The sequence below is a fragment of the Syngnathus floridae genome, chromosome 9 (assembly GCF_059516105.1).
Source record: "Syngnathus floridae isolate MCC-2025c chromosome 9, RoL_Sflo_1.0, whole genome shotgun sequence".
Taxonomy (NCBI): Eukaryota; Metazoa; Chordata; class Actinopteri; order Syngnathiformes; family Syngnathidae; genus Syngnathus; species Syngnathus floridae.
This window is the reverse complement of record NC_142421.1, coordinates 16,637,238-16,661,771: the sequence shown is the minus strand read 5'-3', so window position 1 is coordinate 16,661,771 and position 24,534 is coordinate 16,637,238. Positions and strand designations below refer to the sequence as shown.

Below are 24,534 nucleotides of genomic sequence, written 5' to 3'. Positions count from 1 at the left end.
TTTGGATCTTATATTACTTTGCAACAATCTACTCGGTGACAGATTAGGCAGTATAATCACATATGTTAACTTCAGTGCCCACACTGTATTTATTTATGGTTATTTGTTAAATCAAGTACTGTTAGACATGAAATAGGAAGTGTTTAACATAAATGTTATGGCTACTCACCATTGTAGCTCGCTCCTGGTCAATGATATGAGCCTCTTCTTGCAGTGGAAAACTTGCAGCCAACAAACACCGTGGAACCTAAAGGAATGAAATTAAACATTAACATTTCGCCCGGACCAACATTCACACGTACAACGCAACGCGGCTACACTTCTGCTATTACAAACGTAAATCTCCTTAAACACAACGAGTGTTACTTACCGTGTACGCTCTAGGCAAAATTGGATGTGATGCAATTCCAAATCTATCTGAAACGGCAGTTAAAAGTAGAGTTACATCAAGTTTTCTTTTTTAATCAACACAATCATTTACAACCGTTGACCAGAAAGAATCGTCGAAATTCGACGTCCCCCACAAACGCCACGCTCACTCGCTTTTCAGGGCAACAAAAGTACTTCTTTTTAAAAACGATGAGTTGTACTTACCGTGTACGCTCTGGACGGTCCAGTTGCAAGCAGAAAATAAAAATATTTCTCTTGTTAGTCGTTTGTTACCATCCGCTGTGTCTTTGTCAACATCGCCGCCATTTTCCTACTTCCTGCTGCGAGCCGCGCCCACGGATTTAAATTTGGGCGGAAGCTCTTTCCATTGGCGTCGTTTTCGCATATAGCAAATCCGATTGGTTGGGAAGGGGGCACGGTTATGCAGCCGAGGGGTCCTGTGATCGGTGGGATGTAAAGTAGGCGTCGACGTCACGTCCGCGTCACGTGACCACGACGTGGCAGACGTCATATAGCAACCGCTGTTTTGTTTAGTAGACTTACAGTTGTTATGCATTGACATAATGGCGCACACACCAAATAGATTTAAATAAATTAAATAATTCTTCTGCCCACTCTCTTTTAAACAAGTTAACTCTCCCCGCGGATTTGAATTCCGGCGAAAGTTACGCCCATCGACGTCACGTATGTCACGTGACCACGACGTGGCAGATGTCATATAGCAACCGCTGTTTTGTTTAGTAGATTTACAGTTGTTATGCATTGGCATAATGGTGTGCACTCAAAATAGATTTAAATAAATTAAATATTTCTTCTGCCTACTCCCTTTTAAACAAGTTAACTCTGCCCACGTCCATTGACGTCTTGTCTGCGTCACGTGACCACGACGTAGCGACGTCATATAGTAACCGCTGTTTTGACCAGTAGACTTAGTTATTATGCGTTGACATAATGGCGCACTGGTTAGCATGGCCACCTCTTAAGCATGATGATGCGGGTTCGACGCCTGATCAATGTTAGCATGGAGTGAGCTGAAGTGCATGGCGCTGAAGATTTGAATCTTTGAAATGCGCTGAGGTCTGACATATCAGGCAGAATGGTTTGCCATCACGTTCAACAAAAAATAGAAACTTTCCCACTCTGATTAAAACGTCCTGTGTTCATCTACGTATTTTCGTTTTGCTGTGCATCTTTTCCCTGCCATTTCGAGAGCCCAATTGACACTCATAGTTTAAAGAAATGTGTTTGCCCATCCTACTTTGTGGAATTTCACCACATGCGCTTTTGACCAAAATACCAAATTGAACTCAAGTGAAGCCAACACGCACAACCCCCCCCCCCCCCCCCCCCCCACACACACACACACACAAATGTTGATATGAACATAAAAGAGCCGCATGCGGTTCGGGAGTTGCGGCTTGGCCAAACCTGTACTATACAACTTTATTTGTATAAAATTTTCACAACAGCTGTCACACAAACAAAGCGGGAAAAACCGAAGACGTGCGTGTTCCGCCCACGCTGGATTTATTTGCACCTTTGAAAAGACACCGTATTGCCGCAGATGTGGCAAAGAGTACTTTTGGGCATCTGAGACGGAAGGATGTCCAAAGCATCACGTCACCTGCTCTGGTAGGCATGGTGGTGGGACGTTGAGGTCAACCGCTTTGGGGTTGGCTGACTCTTTGATCGCAGGATGCCACACACTTGAAGACAGAAGCAGAAAAGCAGAGCTAAATGCAAAATGTACTCACCGGTGACTCCAATTTTTTTCCCCCCTGAAGAAACAGCTGGACGGGTGGCCCCGGCTGGCCAGTGGGACTCTTGTTATTCTGACCCTTTTTAGTGCGCGTTTGGGGCAACAACCGTTTTTTGTGGCGCTCTCTTCTGGTTCAAAAGTGCCCTGCATGTGAATTTGCTTTTCCTGCCTTCTGATTGGATGAGCGCCGGTGTGACGCGGTGCCTCTGTCACCGTGGCGGGGGGTATACGTTGGCATCGGAGCGTCTGCCAACGTCTGAGACCGGCTGGCAGTGTATCGGAGGTGTCGAGTGCGGTGCCGCTGGAGCTCACTCACCAGCTGGTGTTAGGGCCACAGAATGAAGGCCAAGGAGAAGAATAGAAAGAGAAACAGAAACTTCTCCTCCAATTGTTTGATTTGTCTCTTCTGAGCTTCGATGAATTCTTTCAGCTCTTTGTTCCTCTAGGACGGACAAATGGAAAGTGGCATTCAAAAGCCAGTAAGCGTGCAAGTAAGTGCCGGGCTGGCTTTGGGCCCTTACCTGTTGCGCGCTGTGCAGCAGATCCATTCTCTCTTGGAGGATGCAAGCGTCGCGCTCCCTCAACTCGCACATCAGGGCTCGCTTCCATTGGTCCACGGCGCTCCTAAGCTCTTCTCTCTGATCCGCCGTCAGCACGTCATTCACGCCAGCGTGGCTGGCTTTTTCGCCGTCCGTGGCGGGGCAGTCCCGCTGCGGTAGCGCCTCGTACAACATGGCCTCCAGCTCCAGGATCCTCTGGGCCGCAATCCTCGTCCATCAGTGGTCCGGCGGGAGATTTGAGGGCGGCTTACCTTATGAGCCTGGTCCATGGAACACTTCCTGAAGTCCAACTCTTCATCCAGGTAGCCCTTCTGCTTGCAGAACATATCCTAGCACAGCTCAAGGTCAGAATTGTTGGGGCACATTGCCGGAGTTCCCCTTGGCTGATGTCGCGTGTCTGTCTACCTTCTCACTTTCAATGTCCAACATCTTCTGTTGAAGTGTTGACTTGGTCACTTTGATGTATTCTAACCACTGAGGAAAGGCTGCTGTCACATAAGCAGAATGCGAGAGCGTGCGTGGACGTGCGTGTTACCTTCTCGGCTAGGGTGAGAAGGGTCCTGGCGTGAATCACGACCACCTGCTCCTCGCTGGTGAGATTCTGCAAGAGCCCAAAGGCACAGCGTCAACAAGCTTCTTTCAGCGCAAAGCCTTCCAAAAGTCACATTTGAGCCGCCGAGTCTCGTGGAGTGCGAACATAAGGAGTTCGACATACACTTACGGCGTTATAGCCCAGGATGTCCAGCTTCTTCATCAGATCACTGATGACGATGTCCGGGGGAAAGGCGCAAGGAGCAATGTAAGGTGTTCTGGGACCTCGGGTTAAGGTTAGGGTTGCGAGGGACGCCTTACGTACGCTCACGCCCTCGGCCTCGCAGTAGATCTGCAAAGGGCTGAGGCCGTCTGGGAAACGGACTTGCAGAAACTTCAAGACGGGGGAGCGCCACTCCCTCTCCTGAAAGGCAGAGGCATGCATCCGTCCGTCCGTCCGTCCGTCCGTCCGTCACATCTCTGGCCTCAACACGTTTGTGCGAGTCTTCCCACCTCCAGCTCCAGGATGCGGAACTCAAGCAGTTCGTTTTGGTCTCGGATATCCTGGATGTGCTCTTTCAGACGCGCTTCTTCCGCCTCCATCCGCCTGACCTGAAAAGACAGTCAGACCTCATCTGCGGGGCTTCCCGACAGGTGTGACGCCAAGCGACTCCGCCCAGCGCCTTTCTTTCCGTCACCTTTTCGGCCAACTGCTGATTGCTCTGACGCAGCAGCTGCTTCTCCTCCACCCACTTGACATTCTAGAAGAGACAAACGCGTGGACAGCTTTGGAATGTTGTGTCATTTTCATCCACAAATTCTTTGGTTGACTGGAAAATGACATTTGCTTTTCTCCGCATTTTCCCAGCCACGTTCGGGGGGGGGGGGGGGGGTTGGTCCAGTAATGCCAGACGGATGAGTGACTGAAGAATGTAGCTATTTTGTCTGAGAAAAAGGTGTGCTCATTGATGAGCTTACCTGTCCTTGTTGCTTCAGCGCTGACTCCAGATCTGCTACTCTGCTTTGATAGTGACCCATTTCTACCATCAGCTTTTCTCTGGTCTGAAAGGAGGAGGAGGGAGGCTCCTCCTCCTCCTTTCAGACCAGAGAACACCCGAGGCTGGGTGAGAACGGGGAGGCTGCGACCCGGCCGGGGGTTGCGGGAAGGGGCGCCACCTTGATCTCCTTCTCGGCGTCGTAGTCCCCTTTCGCTGGTCTGGGCTAGCAGAGCGTAGGCTCGTTGCAGCGCTTGATATTCTTGCGTCAGCTGGCGGTAGCGAAGCTCCGCCTCTTCATGCACACACCAATGCAACACAGCACTAGTACCAGAATCAGTCAGACCGGCGACAAAGCACCCGCGACGCAAAGACGAGTCCGATTCCAGGCTGAAGAGGAATGTTTGGTGCCAATACGCTGGCAGAAATGGCGGGCTACCTCTTCGGGTTCCGTGTCGGGGGTTCTGTCGGTGTGAAAAGACAAGGACGATCCGTCCGAGTCCACCAACACGTCTTCGTCGTAGCCGTAAAATGTTTCGATGACCTGCGGGCGCGGAAGCAAACATCTCTCTGAACAAACTGAAGCGACACCTCACGATGAATCGACGAGAGGAACGATAGCGAGAAAAAGGCCATTTCATCTTGCGCAACACCAAGCAGCCGCAAACAAACAGACTCACCTTGCAGGACCTCACGCTTTGTTCCTCCTCAGAGATTCTCGACGTCGGTATCGTAGCAGCAAATCTCTCTCCTGTCGACACAAATAATCCGCCTTTGAGATTCTTTGGATGCAAAGGGAACGAACGGCTCCGGCGCAGAAACAAACGCGACTCACAATGACATTTCTGACATGAGCTCCTGTCTCCAGAGCCTGAAAAACACGTCACCGGCGATGATTGGAGGGACGCTCGTCTTTTCCAAAAGTGACAACTACAGGGTGTGTCAGGGTTTTCCAGATTATCTTTATCGTATCATTGTTTTGCTTTGACTTTGACTGCGACCTGTAATAAATAATATTATTTATCCCTTATTTATCCCTATCGCTTATCCCTTCCTACACAAAGTCGTAAAACACCCCTTGCTATGTTTTGACTAGAGGTCAAGGGCTTCCTCTATTCAATCCACTCTTACACCCACCCTGTTTCTCTTAATTAAAATGCTCGTGCAGGAGCCGAGAGTCAGACTTCATTCGTACAACGGATGGACTCTCCACCTGCAGGTGTCCAAAAGAACTTACTTGTCTCCCGTGTGGTTCTTGCAAAATAAGTTGGAGCGAGCGCAACTCTAACAGGGTGCATTTTGCCACTAGCTGCCTACGGACAATGACGTCGCGCTCGCGGCTCATGGTTGACGGGCTGAGCAGCCGGGCAAGTCCGTCGTTTTCAGCGCACAGCGAGTGGCAAAGGCGCTGACAAAACGGGAGCTTTGAGCTGCTGAAAACGGCAAAACAAGTCTAAAGCGTGTTCAAACGCGTGCGCACAATGCTCCTGCTTGAAAGGTCGGAATTTAAGGGGCCAATTTTTTGGATGGCGGCCGCCGGCCAAGCTTTGGACGGAAAAGGTTTCCTGGCGACAGCGAGCGAGCGCGGCGCTGCCGTACGTGCACCGAGTCGCCTGCCTGAAGACCTTGGACAAGTCGTCGATGATGTGCCGCTGCTCCACAACTTGAAGGAACTCCATTTCACCGTCCTGCTGGCCGCAACCGCGGTCCTGGTCATTGAGCGAACTAGGCCTTCTCTGTGGAACACAAATGCAGTGGACTCTGTTGGCACGCCGCCGTTGTCCGCGTCGACTTACCAAGCTTGCCATCTCCTCGTTCTCCTGGGTGACAAAGCGCACTTTGTTTTCAAGGCGACACAGCACCAGCGAGAGTTCTTCATTCTTCCTGCTCAGGCGTTTGTTTTTGTACAGGAGTGGCAGAAACTGGCTTTCTGTTTCTCTCAGTCGCTTTAGCTGCAAGCATGAAGTGCGGGATGTGAAAGACGCACAACACGCGGGCCAGAACGTATCCATTCCTTTTGCATCGGTTTGAACGGAATCGTGGCTTTGGCTCCCAATAAAAGACATCTACCAGGCAACCGACTCGCCGCGCCGCTCAACTAATAAGCAAGCGCAATGGGTGCCTCGCTGGATGGCGCGCATCAAACGTAGCGCAAACCTTCAAGCGTGCCGTCAATAAATTACCAGTTCATTGCGCTCTTCAGAAAGCAGGGCGTTTCGATCCTCCAGTTTCCTGATGACTGCGCTGAGCTCAGCGATTTTCAGATGAAACCGTCGCGTGTCCCGATCCTCCTGAGACTGAAAACGCCCCGCAACACACACACACAAGCACTCGTTCAAAGTTCAAAACTGTTTTTGTGCTACCTTCCTCCAGCAACGAACTAAGTCATGCGTACTGCAAGTGTGTGATGAGGTGGCTTACGCAATGAAGAGGATTGCTAGTAGCGGCGTTGACCCCACTTCCAGGGTAGTTTAGGCCCGCCCTTTGGGAATCCCTCAGGGCAGCGATCTGCTGCTCGGCAGCCTGAGTCTGCAGCTGAAGGCGGTGGACGTGGCCGGCCCCAGGGCTTCATCCAAAACACTAACCGCTCTGTCTTTCAGCTTGATCTCATCCGTCTGGATGTACAAACGGGGAGCGCTCAGGCAGGCGGGCAAACTCATTTGCCAGAATTGTGACAAAAACAAAGAGAGCAACCGGCCAATTTTTTTCTTGAATCGACTAGAACACCTTTGCTGTGACAAAAGCGAAGCGAGCAACCGGACATTTTCTTCTTGTGAAATAGAATAGAATAGAATGCCTTAGGTGTCATTGCACTGCAGGTATACAACGAAATTGGGAACATAGCCACGCACCGCGCATCTGATCAGTCCTACCAGTCGGCGGATCTCCCTCTCGCAGTCTCTCTTGGTTCGGCTCAGCTCCTCCCGATGCTGGTGATGAGCCGATCGGAGCTCGGCCGCTCGGGACTGCCAGGCCTGCTGGGCCGCTGCCAGGGCTTCTTCCGCGCTCCTGGTGGAGGCGACACCGCTCGGTCTCCCGACACCGCCGCGTCTCCTCCACCTCCGCCAGCAAAGCGCCCCCCCTCCTCACCTGAGCAGACATTGCGCCACACCGGGCCGTTGAGACCGCAACGGAGCGCCGCGACGCTTACTGGGGACAAGCTACACAATACGGTAGCGGCCGCATCGAAGCCCGACGTGGCGTGCGGATAGTCAGACACGGATAGAGCGGATCACCTTGTCCATGGAGCCGTCCCTCAGGCTGAGGACCAAGGCATTCAGTCGCTGGATCTCTCCATCTTTGATTTTGATCACTCTCATCAGCTCCATTTCATGCTGCCGCAGTAATGTCTCCCTGGTAATGGCTAACTCTTTCTGCTTCTCCTCATGGAGTTTGCTTTTGAGTTCCGTCATGGCGGCGGTGGCACGGTGGTGCTCCGCCCGCAGGTCCTGACTTCTCTCTCTCTCCAGACAGCTGACCTGACATGACTTAGACTTAGACTTAGACAAACTTTATTGTCATCTTGTCTGCACATGGTGCATACAAAACGAAATTCCGTTGCATACGTCTTACAACAAAGTAGTGATATTGCAGTTGAATAGAAGTAACATACCCTATGAAAATATATATATATATATATATTAAAAATAAGTATAAAGTGCAGCAGTGATAATTATGCAATAGTGCAAGTAGGCAAAACAGTATTCAAGAGTGTGCAGAGGAATGCTAAACCATGTATTAAACTTCTATTTAAAGGGTTTATACAAGTTCAGTAAAGTTGGTAGTGCGAGATAGTGCAAGATAGAGGTCCGTAGTGTCATAAAGTACAGTTCTGTGAATGTGTGATGCAGAGTTCAGTTTAGAGCTCAACAGTTCTAGTGTTCAACAGTCTGATGACAGCAGGGAAAAAGCTGTTGCAGAACCTGGTGGACCTGCAGCGGATGCTGCAAACCTCTTCCCAGAGGGCAGCAGGGAGAACAGTCCATGGTGGGGGTGTGATGGGTCATTGATGATGTTACGGGCACGGGACATGCAGCGCTGAGATGAAATGTCCTGAATGGAGGGAAGAGGAGCCCCTATGATCCTCTCTGCTGTCCTCACCACTCTCCTCACGTTCTTCCAATCGGAGGCGGTGCAGCCTCCACACCACACAGAGAGACAGCTTGTCAGAATGCTCTCTATGGTGCTCCTGTAGAACGTCCTCATGATGGGTGGGGGCAGGTGGGCTCTCCTCATCCTCCGCAGGAAGTACAAGCGCTTCTGTGCCCTCTTGACCAGTGCCGTAGTGTTCATAGTCCAGGTGAGGTCTTCTGTGATGTGGACCCCCAGGAATTTGGTGGTGCTGACCACCTCCACAGCTGAGCTGTTGATGATCAGTGGAGCGTGGTGAGGCTGTTTTTTCCTGAAGTCGACGATGATCTCCTTCATCTTCTCCTCATTCAGGATCAGGCTGTTTTCTCTGCACCAGCCCACCAGCTGCTCCACCTCCTCTCTGTAGTCCAGGTCGTTGTTGTCTCTGATGAGCCCCACCACCGTTGTGTCGTCTGCTGACTTCACGATGTGATTGGTGGTGAACCTGAGGACGCAGTCGTGTGTCATCAGGGTGCACAGCAGGGGGCTCAGGACGCAGCCCTGAAGGGAGCCTGTGCTGAGGGTGATGACATCAGAGGTGTTCTGTCCGACCCGGACTGACTGAGGTCTGTTGGTGAGGAAGTCTAGCAGCCAGTTGCGAAGGGGGGTGTTGAAGCCCAGGTGTTCCAATTTTCCTACCAGATGCTGTGGGATGATGGTGTTAAACGCTGAGCTGAAGTCCAGGAACAGCCTCCGCACATGGGTGTTCTTCTCCTCCAGGTGAGCCAGGCTCAGGTGAAGAACGGAGGAGATGGCGTCCTGAGTGGAGCGGTTTTGCCGGTCGGCAAACTGGAATGGGTCAAATAATAGGGGGAGTCTGGAAACGATGTGACCTTTAAGCAGCCTTTCGAAGCACTTCATCATAACCGGAGTCAGTGCAACAGGCCGGTAATCATTAAATGAGGTGATTTGAGGTTTCTTCGGCACCGGAATGATGGAGGCAGTCTTAAAGCACGCCGGCACTGTGGCTTGGCCCAGCGAGGTGTTAAAAATGTCTGTGATGACCCCAGCCAGATGACTTGCACATTCCCTGAACACACGCCCAGGAATGTTGTCGGGGCCAGGGGCCTTACAGGGGTTGACTCTCCTCAGGGTCTTCAACACATCGGCGGAGTCAAGGCAGAGTACCTCCTCTTCCTGATGGGGGACAGTTTTAACTGCTGGAGTGCCGTTTAGTGCCTCGAACCTCCCAAAGAAGTTATTTAGACCATTTAGAAAGTCAGCATCAACTACACCCACCGGGGGGGGGGAGGGTGAGTTGTAGTCTGTAATCGCCCGTATGCCTTGCCACATACTCCTGATGTTTTTGACGTCGTGGAAACGATCCTGAAATTTTCGACTGCGGTCTCGCTTCGCTATCCTGATGGCACGGTTCAAGTTGGCTCTCGCTGTCCTCAGTGTCTCCTTGTCGCCAGACTTGAAGGCAGAGTTCCGCGCTCGTAGCGTTTGACGTACCTCCTCAGTCATCCAGGGTCGTTGGTTGCCCCGGGTGATGATATTCTTAGTGGTGCTGACGTCCTCGGTGCATTTGTTGATGTAGGCTGACACAGTCATGGCACACGCATGTCTAATCTACATCGGGAAAACTGGGAGGGAGGGAGGCAGGCAGGGAGGCAGGCAGGGAGGCAGGCAGGGAGGCAGGCAGTGTCTGTCTGTTGAGGTTTTCACCTTGTTCTTCTCCTGCTGAAGTTCTAACTGGACGTCCATCAGTTTGGTTCTCAGCTCGTCATTGGCGGCCTGAAGGGCGTCCGTTCGCTCCGCCTTGGCCCGCCCTGCCGGAGCTCGTTTGGACATCTCTTACTCGAGTCTCGCCCGGTCGTCAGTCAGAGATCACAACATTTGTACCTGGAGAGCACAAACGCAGCGCTGTTTTCCACTGGCTTCGAACTCAACTTCAATCGGTACCGTAACTTACAACATCATAAACATAGAACTAGCTTGACTTATTCATTGAATAAATGCATTTGGTTCTTCAAAACTGCATCACGCAACATAGCGTGACCGAGACGGCCGTTATCCACCTGCGTGAAGTTATTTGGTGAAATGAATGAGATGTTTAAGACACCATCGTTCTGTCTCTATGTAGATGAAGGTAAATAATCGATTGCTGAAGGTCCAAAGGTGTTGTGATAAACAAATAAACATATTAGTGATTAGTGACATATTTGTGATAAACATATTAGGCAGGATAATCACATATGTTAACGTGACTGCCCACACTGTATTTATTTATGGTTATTTGTTAAATCGAGTACTGTTAGACATGAAATAGGAAGTGTTTAACATAAATGGAAGACGAAAGGGGTACTCACCATTGTAGCTCCTGCTGGTCAATGATACGAGCCTCTTCTTGCAGTGGAAAACATACAGCCAACAAACACCGTGGAACCTAAAGGAATGAAATTAAACATTAACATTTAGCCTCAACCAACATTCACAGATACAACGCAACGCAAACTACACAAACGTAAATCTTTTTAAACACAATGAGTTGTACTTACCGTGTACGCTCTAGACGGTCCACTTGCAAGCGGAAAATAAAGATATTTCTGTTGATAATCGTCGTGTTTGTATCCGGTGTCTCGCTCAAGGCCATTGCGCCCACAGATTTGAATTTTGGCGAGAGTTCAGCCTATTGACGTCATTTCCGCGGTGTAATACCCGCATATCTGAAACGGCAAAGTTAAGAGTAGAGTTAAATAAAGTTTTTAGTCAACGCAATAATTTACAACCGTTGACCAGTCGAAATAATCGTCGAAATTTGGCGTCTGTGGCTGGAAGCAGACGCCGAGTTCGACATTCCTGCCAAACGCCACACTCCCTTGCTTTTCAGGGCTAAAAAAAAACAGTTGTAATTACCTTGTACGCTCTAGACCAGGGGTGTCAAACTCATTTTTTTGGCGGGCCGCATTGTAGTCATAGCTTCTTTCGGAGGGCCATTATGACTGTCAACCCAAATAAATGTATGAGCACCTCATATTATACACAGTAAAATCTACAAAACAAACTGACAAAGGACTCGTTTTCAAATCAGACGAATAAAAACTGGTCAAATATTTTTAAAAAATATATATTAAAAGTGAAGACAATTTGCAATTCTATTAATGACACACAAATGTCATGCACAATTTGTCTTCGCGGGCCACATAAAATGATGTGGCGGGCCGTATCTGGCCCCCGGGCCTTGAGTTTGACACCTGTGCTCTAGACGGTCAAGTTGCAAGCTGAAAACAAAAATATTTGCCTTGTTAGTCATCGTGTTACTAACAGCTGTGTCTTGTTTGCCAGAACTGCCGCTTTCCTACTTCCTGTTGCAAGCCACGCCCACGGATTATAATTTTGCCGTGAGTTCCGCCTATTGACGTCATGTCCGCGTCACATGACTGCGACGTAATATTATCTAAAACTGTTTGTGCGGTATTGTGTTGTTCTGTGCGGTATTGTGTTATTCTGTGCGGCGTCGTGTTGTTCTGTGCGGCGTCGTGTTGTTCAGTGCGACGTCGTGTTGTTCAGTGCGGCATGGTGTTGTTCAGTGCGGCATGGTGTTGTTCAGTGCGGCATGGTGTTGTTCAGTGCGGCATAATGTTGTTCAGTGCGGCATAATGTTGTTCAGTGCGGCATGGTGTTGTTCAGTGCGGCATGGTGTTGTTCAGTGCGGCATGGTGTTGTTCAGTGCGGCATAATGTTGTTCAGTGCGCCATAATGTTGTTCAGTGCGGCATGGTGTTGTTCAGTGCGGGATGGTGTTGTTCAGTGCAGGATGGTGTTGTTCAGTGCGGCATGGTGTTGTTCAATGCGGCATGGTGTTGTTCAGTGCGGGATGGTGTTGTTCAGTGCGGCATGGTGTTGTTCAGTGCGGCATAATGTTGTTCAGTGCGGCATGGTGTTGTTCAGTGCGGCATGGTGTTGATCAGTGCGGCATGGTGTTGTTCAGTGCGGCATGGTGTTGTTCAGTGCGGAATGGTGTTGTTCAGTGCGGCATGGTGTTGTTCAGTCCGGGATGGTGTTGTTCAGTGCGGCATGGTGTTGTTCAGTGCGGGGTGGTGTTGTTCAGTGCGGGATGGTGTTGTTCAGTGCGGCATGGTGTTGTTCAATGCGGCATGGTGTTGTTCAGTGCGGGATGGTGTTGTTCAATGCGGGATCGTGTTGTTCAGTGCGGCATAATGTTGTTCAGTGCAGCATGGTGTTGTTCAGTGCGGCATGGTGTTGTTCAGTGCGGCATAATGTTGTTCAGTGCGGCATGGTGTTGTTCAGTGTGGAAAGGTGTTGTTCAGTGCAGGATGGTGTTCAGTGCGGCATGGTGTTCAATGCAGGATCGTGTTGTTCAGTGCAGCATAATGTTGTTCAGTGCAGCATGGTGTTGTTCAGTGCGGCATGGTGTTGTTCAATGCGGCATGGTGTTGTTCACTGCGGGATGGTGTTGTTCAATGCGGGATCGTGTTGTTCAGTGCGGCATAATGTTGTTCAGTGCAGCATGGTGTTGTTCAGTGCGGCATGGTGTTGTTCAGTGCGACATAATGTTGTTTAGTGCGGCATAATGTTGTTCAGTGCGGCATAATGTTGTTCAGTGCGGCATGGTGTTGTTCAGTGCGGCATGGTGTTGTTCAGTGCGGCATGGTGTTGTTCAGTGCAGGATGGTGTTCAGTGCGGCATGGTGTTGTTCAATGCGGCATGGTGTTGTTCAGTGCGGAATGGTGTTGTTCAGTGCAGGATGGTGTTGTTCAGTGCGGCATGGTGTTGTTCAGTGCGGAACGGTGTTGTTCAGTGCGGCATGGTGTTGTTCAGTGCGGCATGGTGTTGTTCAGTGCAGGATGGTGTTGTTCAATGCGGGATCGTGTTGTTCAGTGCGGCATGGTGTTGTTCAGTGCGGCATGGTGTTGTTCAGTGCGGCATAATGTTGTTCAGTGCGGCATGGTGTTGTTCAGTGCGGCATGGTGTTGTTCAGTGCGGCATGGTGTTGTTCAGTGCGGCATGGTGTTGTTCAGTGCGGCATAATGTTGTCCAGTGCGCCATAATGTTGTTCAGTGCGGCATGGTGTTGTTTAGTGCGGGATGGTGTTGTTCAGTGCAGGATGGTGTTGTTCAGTGCGGCATGGTGTTGTTCAATGCGGCATGGTGTTGTTCAGTGCGGGATGGTGTTGTTCAGTGCGGCATGGTGTTGTTCAGTGCGGCATAATGTTGTTCAGTGCGGCATGGTGTTGTTCAGTGCGGCATGGTGTTGTTCAGTGCGGCATGGTGTTGTTCAGTGCGGCATGGTGTTGTTCAGTGCGGAATGGTGTTGTTCAGTGCGGCATGGTGTTGTTCAGTGCGGGATGGTGTTGTTCAATGCGGGATCATGTTGTTCAGTGCGGGGTGGTGTTGTTCAGTGCAGGATGGTGTTGTTCAGTGCAGGATGGTGTTGTTCAGTGCGGCATGGTGTTGTTCAATGCAGGATCGTGTTGTTCAGTGCAGCATAATGTTGTTCAGTGCAGCATGGTGTTGTTCAGTGCGGCATGGTGTTGTTCAATGCGGCATGGTGTTGTTCAGTGCGGGATGGTGTTCAGTGCGGCATGGTGTTTTTCAGTGCGGCATAATGTTGTTCAGTGCGGCATGGTGTTGTTCAGTGCGGCATGGTGTTGTTCAGTGCAGGATGGTGTTGTTCAGTGCGGCATGGTGTTGTTCAATGCAGGATCGTGTTGTTCAGTGCAGCATAATGTTGTTCAGTGCAGCATGGTGTTGTTCAGTGCGGCATAATGTTGTCCAGTGCGCCATAATGTTGTTCAGTGCGGCATGGTGTTGTTTAGTGCGGGATGGTGTTGTTCAGTGCAGGATGGTGTTGTTCAGTGCGGCATGGTGTTGTTCAATGCGGCATGGTGTTGTTCAGTGCGGGATGGTGTTGTTAAGTGCGGCATGGTGTTGTTCAGTGCGGCATAATGTTGTTCAGTGCGGCATGGTGTTGTTCAGTGCGGCATGGTGTTGTTCAGTGCGGCATGGTGTTGTTCAGTGCGGCATGGTGTTGTTCAGTGCGGCATGGTGTTGTTCAGTGCGGCATGGTGTTGTTCAGTGCGGCATGGTGTTGTTCAGTGCGGAATGGTGTTGTTCAGTGCGGCATGGTGTTGTTCAGTGCGGGATGGTGTTGTTCAATGCGGGATCATGTTGTTCAGTGCGGGGTGGTGTTGTTCAGTGCAGGATGGTGTTGTTCAGTGCAGGATGGTGTTGTTCAGTGCGGCATGGTGTTGTTCAATGCAGGATCGTGTTGTTCAGTGCAGCATAATGTTGTTCAGTGCAGCATGGTGTTGTTCAGTGCGGCATGGTGTTGTTCAATGCGGCATGGTGTTGTTCAGTGCGGGATGGTGTTGTTCAGTGCGGCATGGTGTTTTTCAGTGCGGCATAATGTTGTTCAGTGCGGCATGGTGTTGTTCAGTGCGGCATGGTGTTGTTCAGTGCAGGATGGTGTTGTTCAGTGCGGCATGGTGTTGTTCAATGCAGGATCGTGTTTTTCAGTGCAGCATAATGTTGTTCAGTGCAGCATGGTGTTGTTCAGTGCGGCATAATGTTGTCCAGTGCGCCATAATGTTGTTCAGTGCGGCATGGTGTTGTTTAGTGCGGGATGGTGTTGTTCAGTGCAGGATGGTGTTGTTCAGTGCGGCATGGTGTTGTTCAATGCGGCATGGTGTTGTTCAGTGCGGGATGGTGTTGTTCAGTGCGGCATGGTGTTGTTCAGTGCGGCATAATGTTGTTCAGTGCGGCATGGTGTTGTTCAGTGCGCCATGGTGTTGTTCAGTGCGGCATGGTGTTGTTCAGTGCGGCATGGTGTTGTTCAGTGCGGAATGGTGTTGTTCAGTGCGGCATGGTGTTGTTCAGTGCGGGATGGTGTTGTTCAATGCGGGATCATGTTGTTCAGTGCGGGGTGGTGTTGTTCAGTGCAGGATGGTGTTGTTCAGTGCAGGATGGTGTTGTTCAGTGCGGCATGGTGTTGTTCAATGCAGGATCGTGTTGTTCAGTGCAGCATAATGTTGTTCAGTGCAGCATGGTGTTGTTCAGTGCGGCATGGTGTTGTTCAATGCGGCATGGTGTTGTTCAGTGCGGGATGGTGTTGTTCAGTGCGGCATGGTGTTTTTCAGTGCGGCATAATGTTGTTCAGTGCGGCATGGTGTTGTTCAGTGCGGCATGGTGTTGTTCAGTGCAGGATGGTGTTGTTCAGTGCGGCATGGTGTTGTCCAATGCAGGATCGTGTTGTTCAGTGCAGCATAATGTTGTTCAGTGCAGCATGGTGTTGTTCAGTGCGGCATGGTGTTGTTCAATGCGGCATGGTGTTGTTCACTGCGGGATGGTGTTGTTCAATGCGGGATCGTGTTGTTCAGTGCGGCATAATGTTGTTCAGTGCAGCATGGTGTTGTTCAGTGCGGCATGGTGTTGTTCAGTGCGACATAATGTTGTTTAGTGCGGCATAATGTTGTTCAGTGCGGCATAATGTTGTTCAGTGCGGCATGGTGTTGTTCAGTGCGGCATGGTGTTGTTCAGTGCGGCATGGTGTTGTTCAGTGCAGGATGGTGTTGTTCAGTGCGGCATGGTGTTGTTTAATGCGGCATGGTGTTGTTCAGTGCGGGATGGTGTTGTTCAGTGCAGGATGGTGTTGTTCAGTGCGGCATGGTGTTGTTCAGTGCGGCATAATGTTGTTCAGTGCGGCATAATGTTGTTCAGTGCGGCATAATGTTGTTCAGTGCGGCATAATGTTGTTCAGTGCGGGATGGTGTTGTTCATTGCGGCATGGTGTTGTTCAGTGCGGCATGGTGTTGTTCAGTGCGGCAAGGTGTTGTTCAGTGCGGGATGGTGTTGTTCAGTGCAGGATGGTGTTGTTCAGTGCGGCATGGTGTTGTTCAGTGCGGCATGGTGTTGTTCATTTCGGCATAATGTTGTTCAGTGCGGCATAATGTTGTTTAGTGCGGCATGGTGTTGTTCAGTGCGGGATGGTGTTGTTCAGTGCGTTATAATGTTGTTCAGTGCGGCATGGTGTTGTTCAGTGCGGCATGGTGTTGTTCAGTGCGGCATGGTGTTGTTCAGTGCGGCATAATGTTGTTCAGTGCGGCATAATGTTGTTCAGTGCGGCATGGTGTTGTTCAGTGCGGGATGGTGTTGTTCAGTGCGGGATGGTGTTGTTCAGTGCGGCATGGTGTTCAATGCGGAATGGTGTTGTTCAGTGCAGGATGGTGTTGTTCAGTGCGGCATGGTGTTGTTCAGTGCGGCATAATGTTGTTCAGTGCGGCATGGTGTTGTTCAGTGCGGCATGGTGTTGTTCAGTGCGGCATGGTGTTGTTCAGTGCGGCATAATGTTGTTCAGTGCGGCATGGTGTTGTTCAGTGCGGCATGGTGTTGTTCAGTGCGGCATAATGTTCAGTGCGGCATAATGTTGTTCAGTGCGGCATGGTGTTGTTCAGTGCGGGATGGTGTTGTTCAGTGCAGGATGGTGTTGTTCAGTGCGGCATGGTGTTCAGTGCGGGATGGTGTCTTTCAGTGCGGCATGGTGTCGTTCAGTGCGGCATGGTGTCTTTCAGTGCGGCATGGTGTCGTTCAGTGAGGCATGGTGTTGTTCAGTGCGGCATGGTGTTGTTTAGTGCGGCATGGTGTTGTTCAGTGCGGGATGGTGTTGTTCAGTGTGGCATGGTGTTCAGTGCGGCATGGTGTTGTTCAGTGCGGTATCGTGTTGTTCAGTGCGGTATCGTGTTTCTCAGTGCGGTATCGTGTTGTTCAGTGCAGTATCGTTGTGTTGTTCGTATTGTGTTTAACACTTAGCCTCTAACACTTAGCCTCTAACACTTAGCCTCTAGCATCTAGAAGGTAAATAAATAGGAAGGAAGGACTCACCGGTGACGTCTTCGCCCACGTCCAAGCGTTGTACTTTGTATTTTCATCCTTCTGACAGTGGAAAACATAGCCAACAAACACCGTGGAACCTAAACGAATGAAAGAAAACTATCATTTGGCCACAACCAACATTCACAGATACAACACAATGTGACGTGCGGGGTTGAGGTTAAAGGTTGAGTGAAGGGCCCTCGTTTTAAACTACTTTTTTGAAAAGGATTGGGAACAAGTAAGACGTATTTAATTTATTTAATGGGAAGTAGTAAGAGCTATTGAATTTAATCTATGTATTATATTCTATTGTATTGTATTCTGTTGTATTCTTTTGGATTGTATTCACACTAACCCCACTAAAACTTCAGCCCACAAAAACTCGCCTCTGGCGCCTAGCCTCTGGCACTTAGCCTCTAACACTTAGCCTTTAACACTTAGCCTTTAACACTTAGCCTTTAACACTTAGCCTAGAAGGTGAATAAATAGGGTTAAAGGTTGAGTGAAGGGACCTCGTTTTAAACTACTTTTTTGTAAAGGAGTGGGAACAAGTAAGACGTATTTAATTTATTTAATGGGAAGTAGTAAGACTTATTAAATTTATTTAATCTACTTTTCTTCCCAGGCAAAATTTGATGTGCTGCAATTCCAAATTTCCAAAGTGAATGAAGGAATGAAGTCCTTTAAATTATGATTTTGTATAAATACTAGGCATTAACACAAAATCGACGGCACAAAATGGGCAGACTTTACTTGTTTGAAAAGGACTGGTTACAAGACAGACTTTTCTGATTTATTTAATGGGAAGAAGACTTATTTAGTTTATTTAATCTATTTTTGTTCCCTGGCAAAATTGGATTTGCTGAAATTGTATTTTGCCAAATCTTGCCTTGAGACCTGATAGGAAGTATTAAACGCTTAGTTAAATCAATACAAGTTGGTAATAAGAGCGAGTAATGTTGGTTGAACCGATGAATGAAGGTTGAAAGCAATTTAAATTATGACTTTGTATAAATACTAGATATTAACAGAACATCTACTGCGCGAAATGGGCAGAGTTTACTTGTTTGAGAAGGAGTGGCTTATTCAAAACTAAGATTTATTTAATCTGTTTGTTCCCAGGCAAAATTGGATGTGATGCAATTCCAAATTTCACCACATGATGGTGCCCAATTTTGACTTCATAGGACATATTAAACACTTAGCTTGTTATTATGTTCAAGGTAATCAGATTTGTTTATTATTCTAATGGCCTCTTCAAAACTATTCTGGATTACTACTTTGGATCTATTCTACATTACTTGGCAACAACATACTCTGTAACAGATTAGGCAGTATAATCATATCTGTTAACTTGAGAGTGCCCACACTCAATCTACTTATCGTGATGTGTTAAATCAATTACTGTTAGACATTATTTGTCTGATAATCTACCAAATCTTTGAATTGAAGAATTTGTGATTTAATTAATAGCTTGTTGTTATGTTAAGGGTAATCAGACTTGTATATAATTCTAATGGCCTTCTTTTGAAAACTATTCTGAATTACAACTTTGGATCTTATATTACTTTGCAACAATCTACTCCGTGACAGATTAGGCAGTATAATCACATATGTTAACTTCAGTGCCCACACTGTATTTATTTATGGTTATTTGTTAAATCAAGTACTGTTAGACATGAAATAGGAAGTGTTTAACATAAATGTTATGGCTACTCACCATTGTAGCTCGCTCCTGGTCAATGATACGAGCCTCTTCTTGCAGTGGAAAACTTGCAGCCAACAAACACCGTGGAACCTAAAGGAATGAAATTAAACATTAACATTTCGCCTCGACCAATTTTCACACGTACAACGCAACGCGGCTACACTTCTGCTATTACAAACGTAAATCTCCTTAAACACAATGAGTGTTACTTACCGTGTACGCTCTAGACGGTCCAGTTGCAAGCAGAAAATAAAGATATTTCTGTTGATAATCGTCGCTGCTCAGTGGCTCACGGCCATCGCGCCAACAGATTTGAATTTTGGCGGAGGTTCGGGCAATTACGTCATATCCACGGCACATGACTGCGACGTAATACCCGCTTATCTGAAACGGCAGTTAAAAGTAGAGTTACATCAAGTTTTCTTGGAACCTAAACGAATGAAAGAAAACTATCATTTGGCCACAACCAACATTCACAGATACAACACAACGTGCGGGGTTGGGGTTAAAGATTGAGTGAAGGGCCCTCGTTTTAAACTACTGTTTTGAAAAGGAGTGGGAACAAGTAAGACGTATTTAATTTATTTAATGGGAAGTAGTAAGACTTATTAAATTTATTTAATCTACTTTTCTTCCCAGGCAAAATTTGATGTGCTGCAATTCCAAATTTCCAAAGTGAATGAAGGAATGAAGTCCTTTAAATTATGATTTTGTATAAATACTAGGCATTAACACAAAATCGACGGCACAAAATGGGCAGACTTTACTTGTTTGAAAAGGACTGGTTACAAGACAGACTTTTTTAATTTATTTAATGGGAAGAAGACTTATTTAGTTTAATTGATCTATTTTTGTTCCCTGCCAAAATTCGATTTGCTGCAATTCCAAATTTCCAAAGTGAATGAAGGAAAGAAGTCGTTTAAATTATGATTTTGTTTAAATACTAGGCATAGACACAAAATCTACGGCACAAAATGGGCAGACTTTACTTGTTTGAAGAGGACTGGTTACAAGACAGACTTTTCTGATTTATTTAATGGGAAGAGGACTTATTTAGTTTATTTAATCTATTTTTGTTCCCTGGCAAAATTGGATTTGCTGAAATTGTATTTTGCCAAATCTCGATTTGAGACCTGATAGGAAGTATTAAACGCTTAGTTAAATCAATACAAGTTGGTAATAAGAGCGAGTAATGTTGGTTGAACCGATGAATGAAGGTTGAAAGCAATTTAAATTATGACTTTGTATAAATACTAGATATTAACAGAACATCTACTGCGCAAAATGGGCAGAGTTTACTTGTTTGAGAAGGAGTGGCTTATTCAAAACTAAGATTTATGTAATCTGTTTGTTCCCAGGCAAAATTGGATGTGATGCAATTCCAAATTTCACCACATGATGGTGCCTAATTTTGACTTCATAGGACATATTAAACACTTAGCTTGTTATTATGTTCAAGGTAATCAGATTTGTTTATCATTCTAATGGCCTCTTCAAAACTATTCTGGATTACTACTTTGGATCTATTCTACATTACTTGGCAACAACATACTCTGTAACAGATTAGGCAGTATAATCACATATGTTAACTTGAGAGTGCCCACACTCAATCTACTTATCGTGATGTGTTAAATCAATTACTGTTAGACATTATTTGTCTGATAATCTACCAAATCTTTGAATTGAAGAATTTGTGATTTAATTAATAGCTTGTTCAGGGTAATCAGACTTGTATATAATTCTAATGGCCTTCTTTTGAAAACTATTCTGAATTACAACTTTGGATCTTATATTACTTTGCAACAATCTACTCCGTGACAGATTAGGCAGTATAATCACATATGTTAACTTCAGTGCCCACACTGTATTTATTTATGGTTATTTGTTAAATCAAGTACTGTTAGACATGAAATAGGAAGTGTTTAACATAAATGTTATGGCTACTCACCATTGTAGCTCGCTCCTGATCAATGATACGAGCCTCTTCTTGCAGTGGAAAACTTGCAGCCAACAAACACCGTGGAACCTAAAGGAATGAAATTAAACATTAACATTTCGCCTCGACCAATTTTCACACGTACAACGCAACGCGGCTACACTTCTGCTATTACAAACGTAAATCTCCTTAAACACAATGAGTGTTACTTACCGTGTACGCTCTAGACGGTCCAGTTGCAAGCAGAAAATAAAGATATTTCTGTTGATAATCGTCGCTGCTCAGTGGCTCACGGCCATCGCGCCAACAGATTTGAATTTTGGCGGAGGTTCGGGCAATTACGTCATATCCGCGGCATTTGACTGCGACGTAATACCCGCTTATCTGAAACGGCAGTTAAAAGTAGAGTTACATCAAGTTTTCTTGGAACCTAAACGAATGAAAGAAAACTATCATTTGGCCACAACCAACATTCACAGATACAACACAACGTGCGGGGTTGAGGTTAAAGATTGAGTGAAGGGCCCTCGTTTTAAACTACTGTTTTGAAAAGGAGTGGGAACAAGTAAGACGTATTTAATTTATTTAATGGGAAGTAGTAAGACTTATTAAATTTATTTAATCTACTTTTCTTCCCAGGCAAAATTTGATGTGCTGCAATTCCAAATTTCCAAAGTGAATGAAGGAATGAAGTCCTTTAAATTATGATTTTGTATAAATACTAGGCATTAACACAAAATCGACGGCACAAAATGGGCAGACTTTACTTGTTTGAAAAGGACTGGTTACAAGACAGACTTTTTTAATTTATTTAATGGGAAGAAGACTTATTTAGTTTAATTGATCTATTTTTGTTCCCTGCCAAAATTCGATTTGCTGCAATTCCAAATTTCCAAAGTGAATGAAGGAAAGAAGTCGTTTAAATTATGATTTTGTTTAAATACTAGGCATAGACACAAAATCTACGGCACAAAATGGGCAGACTTTACTTGTTTGAAGAGGACTGGTTACAAGACAGACTTTTCTGATTTATTTAATGGGAAGAGGACTTATTTAGTTTATTTAATCTATTTTTGTTCCCTGGCAAAATTGGATTTGCTGAAATTGTATTTTGCCAAATCTCGATTTGAGACCTGATAGGAAGTATTAAACGCTTAGTTAAATCAATACAAGTTGGTAATAAGAGCGAGTAATGTTGGTTGAACCGATGAATGAAGGTTGAAAGCAATTTAAATTATGACTTTGTATAAATACTAGATATTAACAGAACATCTACTGCGCAAAATGGGCAGAGTTTACTTGTTTGAGAAGGAGTGGCTTATTCAAAACTAAGATTTATGTAATCTGTTTGTTCCCAGGCAAAATTGGATGTGATGCAATTCCAAATTTCACCACATGATGGTGCCCAATTTTGACTTCATAGGACATATTAAACACTTAGCTTGTTATTATGTTCAAGGTAATCAGATTTGTTTATCATTCTAATGGCCTCTTCAAAACTATTCTGGATTACTACTTTGGATCTATTCTACATTACTTGGCAACAACATACTCTGTAACAGATTAGGCAGTATAATCACATATGTTAACTTGAGAGTGCCCACACTCAATCTACTTATCGTGATGTGTTAAATCAATTACTGTTAGACATTATTTGTCTGATAATCTACCAAATCTTTGAATTGAAGAATTTGTGATTTAATTAATAGCTTGTTCAGGGTAATCAGACTTGTATATAATTCTAATGGCCTTCTTTTGAAAACTATTCTGAATTACAACTTTGGATCTTATATTACTTTGCAACAATCTACTCGGTGACAGATTAGGCAGTATAATCACATATGTTAACTTCAGTGCCCACACTGTATTTATTTATGGTTATTTGTTAAATCAAGTACTGTTAGACATGAAATAGGAAGTGTTTAACATAAATGTTATGGCTACTCACCATTGTAGCTCGCTCCTGGTCAATGATATGAGCCTCTTCTTGCAGTGGAAAACTTGCAGCCAACAAACACCGTGGAACCTAAAGGAATGAAATTAAACATTAACATTTCGCCCGGACCAACATTCACACGTACAACGCAACGCGGCTACACTTCTGCTATTACAAACGTAAATCTCCTTCAACACAACGAGTGTTACTTACCGTGTACGCTCTAGGCAAAATTGGATGTGATGCAATTCCAAATCTATCTGAAACGGCAGTTAAAAGTAGAGTTACATCAAGTTTTCTTTTTTAATCAACACAATCATTTACAACCGTTGACCAGAAAGAATCGTCGAAATTCGACGTCCCCCACAAACGCCACGCTCACTCGCTTTTCAGGGCAACAAAAGTACTTCTTTTTAAAAACGATGAGTTGTACTTACCGTGTACGCTCTGGACGGTCCAGTTGCAAGCAGAAAATAAAAATATTTCTCTTGTTAGTCGTTTGTTACCATCCGCTGTGTCTTTGTCAACATCGCCGCCATTTTCCTACTTCCTGCTGCGAGCCGCGCCCACGGATTTAAATTTGGGCGGAAGCTCTTTCCATTGGCGTCGTTTTCGCATATAGCAAATCCGATTGGTTGGGAAGGGGGCACGGTTATGCAGCCGAGGGGTCCTGTGATCGGTGGGATGTAAAGTAGGCGTCGACGTCACGTCCGCGTCACGTGACCACGACGTGGCAGACGTCATATAGCAACCGCTGTTTTGTTTAGTAGACTTACAGTTGTTATGCATTGACATAATGGCGCACACACCAAATAGATTTAAATAAATTAAATAATTCTTCTGCCCACTCTCTTTTAAACAAGTTAACTCTCCCCGCGGATTTGAATTCCGGCGAAAGTTACGCCCATCGACGTCACGTATGTCACGTGACCACGACGTGGCAGATGTCATATAGCAACCGCTGTTTTGTTTAGTAGATTTACAGTTGTTATGCATTGGCATAATGGTGTGCACTCAAAATAGATTTAAATAAATTAAATATTTCTTCTGCCTACTCCCTTTTAAACAAGTTAACTCTGCCCACGTCCATTGACGTCTTGTCTGCGTCACGTGACCACGACGTAGCGACGTCATATAGTAACCGCTGTTTTGACCAGTAGACTTAGTTATTATGCGTTGACATAATGGCGCACTGGTTAGCATGGCCACCTCTTAAGCATGATGATGCGGGTTCGACGCCTGATCAATGTTAGCATGGAGTGAGCTGAAGTGCATGGCGCTGAAGATTTGAATCTTTGAAATGCGCTGAGGTCTGACATATCAGGCAGAATGGTTTGCCATCACGTTCAACAAAAAATAGAAACTTTCCCACTCTGATTAAAACGTCCTGTGTTCATCTACGTATTTTCGTTTTGCTGTGCATCTTTTCCCTGCCATTTCGAGAGCCCAATTGACACTCATAGTTTAAAGAAATGTGTTTGCCCATCCTACTTTGTGGAATTTCACCACATGCGCTTTTGACCAAAATACCAAATTGAACTCAAGTGAAGCCAACACGCACAACCCCCCCCCCCCCCCCCCCCACACACACACACACACACAAATGTTGATATGAACATAAAAGAGCCGCATGCGGTTCGGGAGTTGCGGCTTGGCCAAACCTGTACTATACAACTTTATTTGTATAAAATTTTCACAACAGCTGTCACACAAACAAAGCGGGAAAAACCGAAGACGTGCGTGTTCCGCCCACGC

General features: G+C 46.4%; 1 protein-coding gene and 3 long non-coding RNA genes across 6 annotated transcripts; all 4 read right to left on the bottom strand.

Moving 5' to 3' along the window:
* Positions 1 to 1,912: 1,912 nt before the first annotated feature.
* LOC148393704 (janus kinase and microtubule-interacting protein 3-like) lies at positions 1,913 to 3,074 on the bottom strand. The gene is made up of 2 exons (XM_088385738.1): positions 2,671 to 3,074; positions 1,913 to 2,591 (listed from the first exon to the last, which is right to left on the bottom strand). Exons 1-2 carry the CDS (start codon positions 2,881 to 2,883, stop codon positions 2,475 to 2,477), a joined length of 330 nt encoding a protein of 109 aa, XP_088241864.1. The 5' UTR covers positions 2,884 to 3,074; the 3' UTR covers positions 1,913 to 2,474.
* Positions 3,075 to 3,435: 361 nt separating this feature from the next.
* Positions 3,436 to 4,088, bottom strand: LOC148393703 (uncharacterized). The gene is made up of 3 exons (XR_015860593.1): positions 3,939 to 4,088; positions 3,754 to 3,852; positions 3,436 to 3,664 (listed from the first exon to the last, which is right to left on the bottom strand). It is a non-coding gene; the product is annotated as an uncharacterized LOC148393703 (long non-coding RNA).
* A 44-nt stretch (positions 4,089 to 4,132) lies between these two features.
* Positions 4,133 to 6,845, bottom strand: LOC148393702 (uncharacterized). 3 transcript variants are annotated; one of them, XR_015860362.1, is made up of 4 exons: positions 6,657 to 6,845; positions 5,071 to 6,532; positions 4,916 to 4,986; positions 4,133 to 4,779 (listed from the first exon to the last, which is right to left on the bottom strand). It is a non-coding gene; the product is annotated as an uncharacterized LOC148393702 (long non-coding RNA). The 3 variants fall into 3 exon arrangements; XR_015860363.1 differs by having other exon boundaries at positions 4,916 to 6,187; positions 6,419 to 6,532; XR_015860361.1 differs by having other exon boundaries at positions 4,916 to 6,532.
* A 3,831-nt stretch (positions 6,846 to 10,676) lies between these two features.
* LOC148393701 (uncharacterized) lies at positions 10,677 to 17,320 on the bottom strand. The gene is made up of 4 exons (XR_015860612.1): positions 17,209 to 17,320; positions 11,226 to 11,311; positions 10,868 to 11,035; positions 10,677 to 10,755 (listed from the first exon to the last, which is right to left on the bottom strand). It is a non-coding gene; the product is annotated as an uncharacterized LOC148393701 (long non-coding RNA).
* Between the last annotated feature and the right edge of the window lie 7,214 nt (positions 17,321 to 24,534).

Excerpts from the sequence above, each read along its gene's own strand:
- LOC148393704 (XM_088385738.1), bottom strand. The coding sequence starts at position 2,883 with ATGTTGTACGAGGCGCTACCGCAGCGGGACTGCCCCGCCACGGACGGC. Across the intron at positions 2,592-2,670 it reads TGCTGCACAGCGCGCAACAG|AGGAACAAAGAGCTGAAAGA; the intron begins GTAAGGGCCCAA and ends TGTCCGTCCTAG.